This window comes from Muscardinus avellanarius (assembly GCF_963383645.1).
Source record: "Muscardinus avellanarius genome assembly, chromosome: 5".
Taxonomy (NCBI): domain Eukaryota; kingdom Metazoa; phylum Chordata; class Mammalia; order Rodentia; family Gliridae; genus Muscardinus; species Muscardinus avellanarius.
Genome location: NC_137790.1, coordinates 94,733,390 through 94,749,513, shown reverse-complemented (window position 1 = coordinate 94,749,513; position 16,124 = coordinate 94,733,390). Strand labels below are relative to the sequence as shown.

The following is a 16,124-nucleotide window of genomic DNA, read 5'->3' as shown; positions in this document are numbered from 1 at the left end:
CTACCTTCAAGCTACACCCCAGACATTTTTGTTTTTTATTTTAAAACGGGTCTCAGTAAGTTGTTGAGGGTACACTAAATTGCTAAGGCTGTCCTCAAACCTGAGATCCTCCTGTTTTAGCTTCTCAAGTACTGGGATTACAGGTATACACTGCCAGGCCCACCTCAATAATGTATATATTTTTTGGAACTGGGGATGGAATCCAGAAACACTGTACTTCCGAGCTATACCTCCAGTTTATTTTATTCTTTATTTTGAAACAGGGTCTCTCTAATTTGCAGAGGGCCTTACAAGTTGCTGAGGCTGGCTAGGAACCTGTGATCCTTCTGTCTCTGCCTTCCAAGTACTGGGATTACAAGTGAGCACCCCCTTGCCCAGCTCATTAATGTATCTTTTTTTTTTTTTTTTTGCACACATCTGGGAATGGAACCCAGGGGTATTCAACCTCTGAGCTACACCCCCTGCCCTATTTTTTATTCTTTATTTTGAAACCGGGTCTCACTGAGTTGCAGAGGGCCTCACTAAGTAGCTGAGGCTGTCCGCGAACCATGATCCTCCGGTCTCATCCTCCCGAACGCTGAGATTACAAGCATGCGCCACCATGCCCAGCTCATTAATGTATCTTAATGCACACTTTCAATCACATAATTGAGTTCAGATGCCTCAGTCTCATAATTATTATATGGTAGTAGAAAAAGATAACTGTATTTGTTTTCTTTTTGTATTTTTCATTATTGTTTGAACTTTTGCAATATATCATTTTTACAGAAACAAAACAGCTATTCATTTTCTTTTCTTTTTTTCTTTTTTTAAAATTTGTTTTGTTTTGTATGTGGTACTGTATGTGGAAACTACTAGCATTCTACCTCTGAGCTACACTCTCAGAACTACACTCCCAGCTACTCCTCTGGGAACTACTCAGAAATAATTCTATTTTTTTGTGTGTGTGGCACTGGGGCTGGAACCCAGGGGCTTTTCTAACTCTGCGCTATACTCCCAGACCTATTTTATACTTTATTTGGAAACAGGGTCTCACTAAGTTGCTGAGAGCCTCACTAAGTAGCTGAGGCTGGCTTCCAACCCATGCGATCCTCCTGTCTCAGCCTCCCAAGCGCAGGGATTACAAGCGTCTGCCACTACGCCTGGCAAAGTAGTTCTATTTTTTTATCCTGAAACAGGGTCTCACTAAGTTGCTGAGAGTCTCACTAAGTTACTAAGATTGTCCTCAAATCTGTGATCCTCCTGTCTCAGTATCCCAAGTATTAGAATTATAGATGTGCTCCACCATGCTCGGCCAACAAGCTATTTTGAAAGAAAAATAAAAACTGCGAGGGTTGGGAATATACTTCCATGGGAAAGCACATGCTTACCATGTGTGAGGTCCTGGCTTCAACCCCCAGTACCAAAATAAAATAATAAAATTACAGTCATCACATGTATGATTTTTATAAGTCATCATTCCTGAATTATTTGTAAAAATTTCTGCTCTCCTCCAGTTAACGCTCATCTGCAGCCAGCAGAGCAGTTTGTCACACCTCCCTGAGCAGTGTGGCTCACCTGTGTGACCGGGCAACTCTCGGCTCACTCTCACGTTCCCTTCTCTGGTTTTCAAGTTATATATAGAGCAGATGTTGTCCAAGCCTCCACAAGCAACATAATTACCAGAAGGAGCATAAGCACAGGTCATCACCCAGGAGGACCTCAAAGGAATAGCATGCATCTGTGAAACAAACAAATGTACAAAATCATTACAAATAAAAGATACAGAAACAGACATTTTTAAACTTGCTTTCAACGAGGTGAATATTACTAAAAATTAAGTACATTTAAGAAAAATAAGCCAAATAAAACTGTTGGGCAAAGTAACAAATCAAAATTAAAATAACAATGCACATAAAAATGCTTATTTTTCTGTATTATCAAATCATTCAGAGTTAAGAAGTGTTCTCTTTAGAAATAATTCATCTAGTAGGAGCAAGGATTTGAGGATGTTTTAATGCTAATGTAGCCATCTGGAAAATTAAATGTAAAATGTTAAATATTTTAGTAAGATTCTTTGTTTTTTCAGTAGTGCTTAAAAGAGAAACTTTCTTCAACATAATACTGAACAATAAAAAGAAGTAATTAACAAGTATCAAGGTTAATTAAAATGGATCTTCCATGAAGAGATGACATGAGCATCCTTCTGTGAATAGGCATGTGTCCTGAAGTAACAGTTTTGCATTAACGTGGTTACACTTGGTCTGGTACCTTGTAGGTCACACAGTAAGATTTACATGTAGGGGAAATAAAAAGCTCAACTGTCTGTATGCAGCGTCAACACATCTTAGGCTTACTAGTATGCCCTTGCTTTACCTAAAGGAATATTTTAAAGAGCAATATATTTTTGTTTTAGGAAAACATAGTTGAAAGATGAATGATTAATTCCAATTAATACAGAAAAACTGGTATCATGCGAATCGTCTTGGCTAGCTTTAAACATCTCAATCAGGCTGGGGGTGCAGCTCAGAGGTAGAGCACTTGCCCAGCATGCACAAGGCCCTGGGTTTGATCCCCAGAACTTGCCCAGCATGATCAAAGGGGGATTTGGTCCCCAGCACTGAAAAAAACAAAAGAAGGCTGAAGTTTATTTAGCAAAATTATTTTCAAATGTTTAATAAAAATACTATGTACATACAGTGTATAAAGGTATTTGACATGTGAAACTATTCCTTACACTCTACTACTGCTACTACTATTAGTATGCAACTTTAAATTATGGATTCCTTCTAGTGGATGTACCAGGCGAATCCTGTTTTTGTTTCTTTTTTTTTTTTTTTTACCATCAACAAACCTAAACAAGTTGTAATTTGCCTCCAATCTATCTTCTAAGAATTCCAGAAACAGAAATCAAGCCCTGGAGTGGGCCAAGGAAAAGCTGTACACTAGCCATCTAGCTTACAACTAGAAACAAAAAAAAAAAAAAAAAAATAAGGACTTCTTTGTATTATAAAATGAAAATTAAGCTTTTTTCATTTATAAATAAAATGATATTCTTTTATAAAATTCAAATATAAAGCGAGAGTCAAGGAAAACACTGAACAATATTCCTGTAGTTTGATCTTGGAAATAAAAAAGGCTAAAAGTTAAAAGTAAACACTAAGCCTAAAAAGAGGATCTAAATTAAAATAAATGAAATAAATTAATCTCAGAAGGCAATTAAAGTTTGAAGTAAGAATAAAAGAAAGAATTGGTGGGCAGCAAAATAAATACAGAATTATTTAAAAGAATGATTAAGAAATTCTACCTTATTTGTTGTATAGCTATCCCAAATAATTAATTTTCCATCTTGGGAAGCACTGACTAGTAGCCTAGAGGAACAAACACAAAAATAATTTGATACTTAGTGGAAAATTTTTTAAATTAGTTATTCATTACATTAATGTAGGACAGTTCAGAAAAGGAAATACAATTTTTCTAATAAAAACTCAATACCAAAAATGTTCTTCTGACTTTAAAAAATTTGTGATGCAAGCCAAAAATTTTGAAAATAAATCATAAAATCTAACCATTGACTAAAAATATTTCTGGCTATGATGTAACATTATTTTAAGTGATTGAATTTATTAATTATTTAAGGTTTTGGTAGATATCAGCTAATTGGTCTAGTATTTTCTCATTTAGTTAAATTTTTCTTTTCTTCCTTTTCCTTTTACCATGTGTGTGTTAAGGATTGTATATTGAATCCAGGAGTGTTCCACATCTGAGTTACACCTCAAGCTCTGTTTTATTTTTTATTTTGAACGAGGGTCTAAGTTGCTGAGACTGGCCACAAACCTTCAATCTTTCTCTTGCCTGCCAAGTACTGGGAATACAGGAATGCACCATCACACCTGCCTAATTCACTTAGATTTGATGACAGTAAAGTGCATAGTCCTAACAATTATACCTCACGCACATGAGTACATCAACTGAGAGGCTGTGAATGCAGCACAGCATTACAGACACAATGTCCTGCGCCTGAGGCCTCTGACAACTAGCAGAGATAAGATATTAACATATATTTATAATAAGTCAAGAAACTGAGTACTTGAGTGATATAAAGTAAGTACTATAGGACAGTAAAAAAAGGAATGTATAACTTTTAGTTGAATAATCTAAAGAATTTGCATCTTTAAAAAAAATAGAATTTTGACAGCCAAATAGAGGAAAGTCTGTATTCTTTTCTTTTTTCTTTTTGGTGGTACTAGGGTTCCTGGAAACCCTTCTACCTCCGGGCTACACTTCCAGAAATATATATATTTGGAAACAGAGTTTCTTAAGCCAGCAAGGCTGGCTCCTGTCTCCACCTCCCAAGCTGGGGGATTATAAGTGTGCGCCACCACACCGGGCAGAAAGTCTCTTTTCTGAGAAGAAAGAAGTATGATCAATGATAACTGGAAGAAAACTATAGTTGGAGGCAGGCATGGTGTTACATACCTATAATCCCAGTACTTGGAAGGCTGAGACAAGAGGTCACAGGTTTAAGGCCAGCCTCAGCAATGTAGCAAGTCTCTCTGCAACCTAGCAAGACCCTGTTTCAAAAGAAACAAAAAACTTTAAAAGGCTGAAAGTTTCACTGGAAGATTGTGCTCCGTTATTCCAGGAATTGTGACTCTTCCAGTTTTATAGTTTGGAAGAAATAGGGGGAAAAAGCTCAGAAAGGCTTAAACTGCAAAAAGTGTTGCTTGCTAGGCAAAGGGCCATTAACTCTTGACTAAGGAATGATTAGTTAGTGACTTTTTTGTTTTCTTCTGGAACTTTATTTTTCACCATGGTAGTAAAATTCAAAAGATAACAAAAATTCACCTGGCTTTGCCTATATCCACAGCCACTCAGTTCCCTACCTATAGGTTAAGTACCATCATCAGGTTCTTAGAGTTGTAAATTTAATTTTGTTTTTTTAAAAGTGAAAATTTGATAGTAGGGTAAGGGAGAAAAGCTATGGAAAATTCTTCAAAACTCAACTGTCATCATTAGCATATGAGTTGAGAAGGACATTAAGTAATGAAACAATAATAATCAGAATGGATAGGAAGATAGTGTGAGATAGGCTGGGGAATACTTTTGTTTTTGAGAAAAATTTTAAGGAAAGAATGAACCATTAACATTATTTCAAGTAAATATATTTCAGGTCAAATATTCAATGTGAGGCTGAGACCGGAGGATCGCAGTTTGTGGACAGCCTCGGCTACTTACTGAGGCCCTCCACAAGTTAGTGAGACCCTGTTTCAAGATAAAGAATAAAAAATAGGGCAGGAGGTGTAGCTAGGAGGTCGAATGCCCCTGAGTTCCATCCCCAGACCAGAAAAAAAAAATTCAATGTATCAACAAGGCAAATTACTTTTTACCTAAAAGAGAGAGAAAGAGAGAGAGAGAGATGAGAGAGAGAGAGAGAGAGAGAGAGAGAGAGAGAGAGAGAGAGAGAGAGAAAAGAGAGAATATGAAACATTTGCCCTCGCTTTCTATCAGTTATATAATTTCCTCTCCTAAGAGATTTATGGTCTATATTATTATAAGCAAGTGTCTTGTTTATATCCAAGAGCAATAAGTAACAGAGGCTTTCTCTACTTATAATTTTGGTGTCTCCTGGAAGCAGAGAACATGTGTGCAACTAATGTATTAGAAACAATTTCTTGGTTTAGAATATTACTCAGTAAGATTTGCCAAATCAAAGTACCAAGTCAGACTCTGTGGCACAAACACCCATGCCACTGCCAGCACCACTGGAAAAAAGACAGGATGCACTGCAACCCTGGGGGCTACAAGCCAGCGTGTGCCGGGCACGTGCATATGCACCTGTGGTCACTTGTCCTCAGACATTCACGCACACACATTTACATGTTGGGATGAATTTAATAAGAATATTCTTGTCTCATGGCATTCAACCCTTTGTAAAGTTATATAATAAATTATAACAACTTGTAGGGACTTTCACATAGAAGGTATTCAAAACATAAATGCTCATTAATTGAATTTTCAAGAGTAATATATAAAACTGCTTTTGGTAAATTAAAAATCAAGGTGTAATACCACACTGCAGAGAAAAGAAATCCTCTTCTAGTTTTCCCAGATCACTGGAAAAAGAATTTTTTGAGAAGTAAATTTATTTTCTATATTAGAAGTTTTTAAACATTCAGGCTGGGGCATAGCTCAGTAGTAGAACACTTGCCTAGCATGTGTGAGCCCCTGAGCCTGGTCTTAACCACACAAAAAAAGAAAGAAATAAAAAGAAAGGTTTTATTTTTAGTGAAAGCACAGTATTCACATGAGGTGCACTGCTTCATAACTGTAGTTTGTTTTTAAACAAAGAAAATGCCAATGCTGATTCTTAAGGAAAATAATTATGCTGACAGTCTGAAAATGACAGGCACCAACCTTGAATCATATCCCCAGTGCATAGCATAGATTTTAGCAAGGTGGCCTCTCAGTGTCCGTCTGGTCCGCATTTGTATTCGACCCACAGAGTCCATATTTGCTGTGACCTTTAGAAAGCAACAAAAATGTTTTTAGTTTAGATATAGTTCAGAAGATAACATAAACTAGAAATATTCAATAAGAAGGCAAAAAGCAAACCTAAATGTATAGTAATTGAAGGTAATTTTATATAAATAATTTCACAAAATTATCATGGGAGGAAAATCAGATTTGATTAAAAATCACTTGTAAAAAGAATAGTTAATTTATATCAAGCTTGTAATCCCAGTACTTGGAAGGCTGAGACAGGAGAATCACGCAGGTTTGAAGCCAGCCTCAGCTACTCAGTGAGGCTCTTAGCAACTTTGTGAGACCCTGTTTTCAAAAAATGTTTAATAGGTCTGGGAGTGTAGCCTGGAGGCAGAAAGCCCCTGGGTTCCATCTCCATACCACCAAAAAAAAAGTAAATTTGAAAATAATCTGCTGGTGTAGTGGCGCTTGTAATTCCAGTACTTGGGAGGCTGAGATAGGAAGATTACAGGTTTGCAGCCAGCCTCAAATACTTAGTGAGGCCCTCTGAAACTTAGTAAGATCCTGTTTCAAAATAAAAAATAAAAAGCAGGGCTGGGGATGTAGCTCAGGTAGAATAGCCCTGGGTTCAATCCTCAGCACTGCCAAAATAAAATAAGTAAAAACGGGTGTGGTGGCGCACGCTTGTAATCCCTGTATTCGGGAGGCTGAGAACGGAGGATCCTAGTTCTTGGACAGCCTCAGCTACTTAGTGAGGCCCTCTGCTACTCAGTGAGACCCAGTTTCAAAATAGGGCAGGGGCTGTAAACAAACAAACAAATAAACAAACAAGTAAGTAAGTAAGTAAGTAAAAAAGAAGAAAATAATCCTATGTGCTGCTTTTTTTTTCTTCTTTTTTTTGGTAGTGGTACTGGGGTTCCTGGAAGCCCTTCTACCTCCAGGCTACACTCCCAGACCTATTTTACTTTTGGAAAAAGGGTCTCTTAAGCCAGCACGGCTGGCTTCGAACCTGTGCAATCCTCCTGTCTCCGCCTCTCAAGCATGGGGATTACAAGTGTGTGCCACCACGCCCGGCGCTCCTATGTGCTTTTATAGGTAAGACTATTAAGTGTGTGTGTGTGTGTGTGTGTGTGTGTGTGTGTGTGTGTGTGTGAGAGAGAGAGAGAGAGAGAGAGAGAGAGAGAGAGAGATTCAGCTTCAGCTTTAAACTTTAATAAAAAAAAAAAACCCAGCCATACTAGAGGTTAGGAAGGTTACGGGGGATAGAGGGAGATTGAGTAACAGGTACCCACAGTACATTATACAGATTATACAGGCTTTATAGGTTTTTTATGGTCTATAGTATAGTATAGTAACTATGGTACAACAGCCTATTATAGACTTTATAAAGAACTAAAAGATAGGCATTAAAAATCTCCCAACACAAAGAAATAATATATGTTTAATTAGAGAGAAATGCTGATTACTATGATTTAATCATTGTACACTACATACATGTATCACATTATCAGGCTGACTTGTACCAGATGTACCATTTATATATATATATATAATATGTGTACATGTAATATGTACAATTAATGTACACTTATATTATATATTATATGATGTACAATTAATGTACACTTATATATTATATAATATCATATACAATTAATGTTCACTATATTATATAATATCATATACAATTAATGTTCACTAATGTGATACATATATCACATTATCAGACTGACCTGCTGACCTGTACCAGATATACAATTATGATGTGTCAATTAAAAAAAGAAAAAAATATCAACTACAAATGAAAATCTAAGAGCAATAAGAGCAAATGAACAACAAAAAAACATAATTCTGCCCATAAGAAAGCCAGTTTTATGACTTTAAAATATTCCTAAGAGTTTTCATAAGAAGAAAAAAAGTGTAACCAGGGCATATTTAAAAAAAATCAAAGCTGGGCGTGGTGCACACGCTTACAATCCCAGTACTTGGAGGCTGAGACAAGAGGATCACACAGGTTCAAAGCCAGCCTCAGCTAATTAGTGAGGCTCGCAGCAACTTAGTTACACCCTGTTTCCAAATTTAAAAACAAATATATGTATATAATAGGTCTGGGAGTGTAGCCCAGAGGAAGAAAGCCCCTGGGCTTCATTCCCAGTACAAAACAAAACAAAACAAAAAAGAACAAACAAAAAACAACAACAAAAAAAGTTGATGGTGCACATCAGCTAGGTGAGATGATGCATGTTTGTAATCCCAGTATTTGGGAGGCTAAAACAGGAGGATCACAGGTTCAAAGACAACCTCAACAAGTAGTGAGACTTACCAATCTCGTGAGATCCTGTTTCAAAAATAAAAATAAAATAGGGGTGGGGGTGTTGCTCAAAGGTAGAATGTCCCTAGGTTCAATTCCCAGTATCACACCAAAAACAAAAAATCAGAAACGACTTCTAAACTAGATTAATCTAGATATTTTATAGCATTTATTTTTCCACCTGCTTCTACTTTAACAGTGTATTTAAAAAATACTCATACAGTACAGCATTTGACAAACTACAAAGTATTTTTGCATAGAGATTTCATTTGATTTATTTTCTACGAAGCACCATAAAAATAATCTTAGTGCTATGTGCATCAGTGTCAAGTTACTTCTTGTGAACCACTAAAATGAACTAAGGGGGAAAAGAAGAGAAGTTTACCTGAGCAAGTGTTGCATCATTACATGCTTTCCTGGCATCCTGAAGTAAAGAATGGAGATCACAATATTTAGATGTGGAAGCCTCTAGATATGATTAAAATATTTTATTGAACATATAGATTAGCAAATAAAATTGTTAATATGCCATGTAATCTTTATTTTAAAATTTCTAAAAAAATTCACATAAAATTAAGCATCTTAGCTGGGGATGGTGGCACATATTTGTAATCCCAGCCTCCCTTATGAGGTTGAGACACAAGGATTGCAGGTTCGCAGCAGCCTCAGCTACTTAGTGAGGCCCTCTACAATTTAGTAAAACCCTGTTTCAAAATAAATAATAAAGCTTGGTATGGTGGTGCACACTTGTAATCCCTATACTGGGGAGGCTGAGACAGGAGGAGCCCAGGTTCGTGCCCAGCCTAAGCAACTTGTGAGGGCCTCTGCAACTCAGTAAGATCTTGTTTCAAAGTAGAGGATAAAATAGTAAAATAGTCTGGGGGTATGGCTTGGAGGTAGAATGCCCCTGGGTTACACACACACACACACACACGCGCACACACACACACACACACACACACACACACACACACACCTCAAAGTATGTAACTCAGCGATTTGTTGGTAGAATTTCATCATCCCCAAATAGAAACCCCATCTATGTTGACTCCCTTTTCTTACCGTCTCTCAGCAATTACTAATTTACTTTCTTTCTCTATGGATTTGCTTAATCTTAGACACTTCATATAAATGGATTATGTGATGTGTGGCCTTTGTACTTATCATACTCTTCCATTTAGCATAATGTTTTAAGGTTCTGCCATGTCAGCATTAACCAGTACTTCATTTCATCTTCCGGATGGATAATACCCTTTGTATGGATACACCACTTCATCATTTAATCAAAATGGATGGAGATAGGTTTTTTCTACTTTGGGGCGATTATAAATAATGATGCTTACGAACATTTACATACAAGTTTTTGTGTGTAGCTTTGTTTTTCATTCTTTCGGATATTACCTAAGAGTAGGACTGGTGAGTAATACGGTAACTATCAAACTGTTTTTCACAACAGCTAAACCATTTTTCATTCCAATCAGCAATGTATGAGGGTCCTGATTTCTCAGTTTCTTCCTATTCTTACCAGTGCTTATTACTGTTTTTTTGTAATTACAGATACTTTACTGAATGTGAAGTAGTATCTTATTGTGGTTTTTCTTTATATTTCCTTAATGATTAATGTTGTTGAGCATCTTTTCATGCACTTATTGGCTATATACGTACACATATATGCATATCTTCTTTGGAGCATGTCTATTTCAAGGTCTTTGCCAATATTTCAATTAGGTTGCCATTTTATTGTTCATTTGTAGGAGTACTTTATGTAGTCTGGGTATTAGACCCTTATGAGATGTATTAGTCATAAACATTGTTGCCTATTCTATCAGCTGTCTTGTTATTGTTGTTGTTGTTGTTGTTAGTTTTTTGGTATGGCACTGGGGATTGTGTCCAAGGACACTCTGAGCTACACTCCTAGAATCTTCTCTCTCTCTCTCTCTCTCTCTCTCTCTCTCTCTCTCTCTCTCTCTCTCTCTCTCTCTTTCTTTTGCAGGTCTGAGATGGAACCCAGAGGCATTTGACCTCTGAGATAAACCCCTGGCCCTATTTTTTAGTCTTTATTTTGAAACAGGGTTTCACTAAGTTGCAGAGGGCCTCACTAAGTAAGTAGCTGTGGCTGTCCCTGAACCATGATCCTCTGGTTTCAGCCTCCCGAATGCTGGGATTACAAGTGTGTGCCATCATGCCAGGCTTCTTTTAACAAAAAACAAAAAACACCCCCCCCCCCAAAAAAAAGGTCTAAATTGCTGAGGCTATCCTCGAACTAGTAATCCTTCTGTCTCAGCCTCCCATGTACTGGGATTGCAGCCATGCAGCATCATACCTGGTTCATTTTCTTGATAGTATCCTTCAACACATAAGTTTTTAATTTCACTGAAGTCCGATTTATTTGAGGTTTTAGTTGTTGTCTGTATTTTTGGTGTCATATTTAACTGCTGCATACTCCAAGGTCATGAAGATTTACAACTATGCTTACATCTAAAAATTTTATATTTTTAAATATTACATTTAGGAACCATTTTGAATTATTATTAATTTTTTTTGCGGGTCTGGGGATGGAACCCAGGGCATTCGATCTCCAAGCTACACCCCCTGCCCTATTTTTTTAATCTTCATTTTGAAACAGAGTCTCACTAAATTGCGGAGGGCCTCACTATGTAGCTGAGGCTGTCCGCGAACCGCGAACCGCGAACCGCGAACCACGAACCTCCGGTCTTAGCCTCCCAAATGCTGGGATTACAAGCATGCACCACCACACCCAGCTGAATTAATTTTTTTTATATGATGTGAGGTAGGAATTCAAATTCCTATGTATGTGGATATTTGTTTGTCCCAATTCCACTTATTGAAAATATTATTTTTCTACTGACTTATCTTTCTATCCTTGCTGAAAATCAATGGATTATAGAAATATGAACTCTTAAATTCTATAACATTGTACAAATATATTTTGTGATTTAAAGATTTTTAAAATTATAGCCACCAATTTAGAATGATCTAAGTTTATTTAATAAGCTCATAGTATTCAGTTATATTTATTACTAAGTTTCAGTAGAAAGCAATGCTTCTTTAAAATTATCTTTGCCAATATTCTATATATAGGCAACTAAAGCCATTTTCATTAGAAAAAAATTTTAGATCCAATATGCAAAAACATGAGGAAAGTGTGTGTGTGTGTGTGTGTTTGTGTGTCTGTGTGTGTGTTTGCGCGCATGTGTACTTGCACACACAGGTGCCCGCATTCTCAGGATCTAACCCAGCACCTTGCATATGCACTTCTCAGTGAGCTATATTCCCCCAGACCCAGAAAAAAAAACTTTTATGTATAATAGGCAACAGTCTATACTGAGTGACATCTATATTTTATAATATAACAAATTCCCTACATGTAAACAGGTAATATATTTTATATTATAACAAATTCCCTACATGTAAACATTCCCTACATGAATATTTTATTTTGCATTATTTGGGTGCTAGAGATTGAATCCAGAACCTCACACATGCCAAGTATGTGCTCAACACTGAGCTATACCCCTAGCCCCAATAAAACAAAACATGCCTTAATACCATAATAAACATGTGTGTGTGTGTGTGTGTGTGTGTGTGTGTGTGTGTGTGTGTGTGGTGATTAAAACCAGGGGCATTCTACCTTCTAGCTATACCTCAACATTTAAAAATTTTTATTTGGAAACTGAATATTGCTAAGTTGCTAAGGCTGGTCTCAAATCTGCAATCCTCCTGTTTCAGCCTCCCAAGTCCTGGTATTATAGGTGTGTACCACCATGCCAAGCCAAGACCTTAAATTTTTACACAAACTAAATAGAAGATAGTAAAACAGAAATCAATATAGCAAAACAAGAAAGGTAGCAGTGAACATATTCAATAAGAATATTTTATTTTGCATTATTTGGGTGCTAGAGATTGAATCCAGAACCTCACACATGCCAAGTATGTGCTCAACACTGAGCTATACCCCTAGCCCCAACGAGACATTTTAAACTAAGTTTATCAGTTCACAACAGATTTACAGAATTTATGTATATGATAAAGGTCTTTTTCCCTTCAAAGGTCAGGGTGGATTTTGTTGTTGTTATTTTGCCTATACCACTTAGTATACTCCTAGACAGAGAAGGTACACAATAACTGTTGATTTAAATATCTACCTTGGCTTACAGCAAAGACTGGATAAAAGCCATGGTGTTCTGGGCTGACCTTCTATCCTATTTGCAAAGTTCTACATTACTTCTATGTAAGGGTGTTCATAAGTAGTTGCACAAAATTATGATTTGATATTCTCATTCTTAGCCAAACTGTGGGCTTAGAGACCTCATATGGCAAGAACTAATTTAGGGTATTTTCCTACAATGAAAATAATTTCCAGAAATGACCGTGATGGCCTGAGCAATGTTCCAAAAATGGTAAAAGTGAAGACTAAATTATTACTAAAACAATAATTTGAAAATGAAAGAAGCCAGGCATAGTGGTACACACCTGTAATCCTGGTACTTGGGAGACTGGGACAGGAGGATTGTAGGTTTAAAGTCAGCTTTGGTTTAAAGCAACTTAGTGAGACTGTTTCAAAAAATAAAAAATAGGTAGAATGCCCCAGGTCCAATCCCTAATCATCTACACACACACATAAACTTAAAGTTATTGAGCTAATAAAAACCAGTACCAAAATTAAAACATTATGTTGGGATACAAGAATTCTACCAATATCTTAGCAGTGTTACCTACAAGTTTACACAACTCAAATATTTGTTTACATCAAATGTATTATGAACACAATTATCTATTGTAAAATTGAATATAAAAGAATTCCATACTGTTCACAACAAAAACTTTGAGATCTGATCTTCACATCTTTAATCTGATATTAACAAATTATTAACTTTTTTGAATCCCAGGCAATAAGTCTGGTTATGACTTCATTCCACTTAGATCAACACTTTATGTTGCGGTTCTTCACCCATCCTTTGTTTTTCTTCTCCTTTTCCTTCTTCTTTTTTGGTACTGGGGATGGAAACAAGGGGCTTTCTACCTCCAGGCTACACTCCCAGACCTATTTTCTATTTTACTTGATAACAAGGTCTCACTAAGTTGCTGAGAGCCTCACTAAATAGCTGAGGCTGGCTTTGAGGCAATCATCCTGTCTCAGCCTCCCAAGGACTGGGATTACAAGTGTGCACCACCACACCCAGCTTTTTCTTACTTTTTTTCCTTCTCTTGTAATATCTTCACATGGTTTTTATTTTATTATTATTATTATTATTATTATTATTATTATTATTATTATTTTTGGTGGTACAGGGGGTAGAACCCAGAGGCTTTCTACCTCCGGGCTATACTCCCAGACCTATTTTATATTTTATTTGGAAACAGGGTCTCATTAAGTTGCTGAGAGCCTCACTCAGTAGCTGAGGCTGGCTTCAAACCTGTGCAATCCTCCTGTCTCAGCCTCCCAAGCGCGGGGATTACAAGCATGCGCCACCATGCCCGGCTTTTCACATGGTTTTTATTCTTCACTTTTAAATTAGACAAGTTCTAATTTTATTCTTTACTTTTTAATTAGACAAGTTCACTGAAATAGTGATTACATAGGACTCATATTAAAAAGGTCCCGAGCTGCCGGGCGTGGTGGCACATGCTTGTAATCCCAGCATTCGGGAGGCTGAGACGGGAGGATGGCAGTTTGTGGCCAGCCTCAGCTACTTAGTGAGGCCCTTTGCAACTTAGTGAGACCCTGTTTCAAAATAAAGAATTAAAATAAAAATAGAGCTGGGGGTATAGCTCAGAGGTCAAATGCCCCAGGGATCCATCCCCAAACCTGCAAAAACAAAACAAAACAAAACAAAAGGGCCAGAGCTATGTTCCAGGTTCTCAGAGATTCTCCCTATTCTTCGCTTATATTTGAGTTGTAGTTTTGACTTCTCCCTGTGAAACAAAGCAAGCAGCTTCCAGGCAACTCACAGTTCGGTCTTACTCATCTGTCCTGCTCACCAAGAGCCATGCCTATATCCATTTTTTTCTTTTAGCTCTGCCTTCCTTGATATTCTTCAGCGCCAATGAAGACCAAGCAAGCATCGGTTTCACTGTGCCACAGAAGGGATTGCTTGGGTGTCCCTTACAAAGTGCTCCCTACCTTGTATGAGACTTACAGATGCAGGCACTCTGTCTGAGCCGTTCCACATGCTGCAGGATTGCTACACTTGGCAGCTATCCCCATCTTTTTATGGCTTGAAGTTCTAACCATCCTTTCATTTTTGTTAAAGTCAAACTTGTATTTGTTTCTTATTGTATTTGTTTCTTATTGTTTTAAGTTGATTTCCAAAATTAAAAGTTGTCAGACATGTCTTAATTATGCTTCGTAATTCTTACTGTTTCTTCAATCTAATGTTATAGAGATGAATGCCTTCCTAGTGTATTACAATGTGATAATAGCTGCCTCAATGCATTGCACCCAAAATCTATGATTCTAGGTATAGGAATAAGAAGAAAAATATGTTTATCTTTCAGCTGGAATTACAGCTAGACTATTAACTTCTCAGGGGCACGGAAGCCACTTGTATGCATAGGTACTTGTTAGGAATTATTTTTGGAGTTCTTTAGAAGTATGAAAAAAATAAATTCTAACCAGAAAGAATCACACCAAATGCTTTTTGCATGTATCTTTATATCACTTTGAATATCAGTATGATGTATAATTATAATTCATCAACAAAAGTAGGTTAAAATAACTGAAAAACACAAATTGACTATTTCTAGGTTGAAAAATTTAATGTATGTAGAATCATAAACTAATGAACACATCTTATACATTGCTGATATTAAATGCAAACATTAAAATTTCAAAATGGACAAGTTCTTACCTGGATCTGATTCCGCAGCTGTTCTGCCTCCTGCCTCAGCTGTTCCAGCTCACTCATCCTGTCAATCTGTTTATCTCAGGGATACTAAGTGAAAACAACTGGTGAGTGAGAAAGAAAGAAAAACTCTGTTTGGTTGGTTGTTTTGCGGGTACTGGGGATGAAACCCAGAGGCAATCTACCTCTGGGCTACACCCCAGCCCTATTTTATCTTTTGTTTGGAAAAGAGGTCTTACTAAGTTGCTGAGGCTGGCCGTGAACCCGCATCCTCCTCTCTCAGCCTCCAAAGTACTGGAATTACAGGTGTCATCACCACGCCCAGTTGAGACTGTTTTCCATCTCAATCTGCTTTTAAAATGCTGACATATAATTTCTTTATAATCCGTTTGAAACTCAAATAAAATAAATTTTCAACTACTAGTAGAACTTAAGGTTGCTCAGTAAATATAGATCTAATTTTTTTCTTTTCTTTTTTTTTT

General features: G+C 36.8%; 1 protein-coding gene across 1 annotated transcript in view; it reads right to left on the bottom strand.

Annotated features, from left to right (window-relative positions):
- Positions 1 to 15,705, bottom strand: part of GNB4 (G protein subunit beta 4) — a gene marked incomplete at both ends in the record, with an annotated part of 28,644 nt that extends 12,939 nt beyond the window's left edge. The window contains 5 exons of the mRNA XM_080696313.1: positions 1,558 to 1,720; positions 3,287 to 3,350; positions 6,397 to 6,503; positions 9,162 to 9,200; positions 15,649 to 15,705. Of these exons, the coding sequence (XP_080552439.1) occupies positions 1,558 to 1,720; positions 3,287 to 3,350; positions 6,397 to 6,503; positions 9,162 to 9,200; positions 15,649 to 15,705 (430 nt within the window). The remainder of the gene's footprint in view (positions 1 to 1,557; positions 1,721 to 3,286; positions 3,351 to 6,396; positions 6,504 to 9,161; positions 9,201 to 15,648) is intronic.
- Between the last annotated feature and the right edge of the window lie 419 nt (positions 15,706 to 16,124).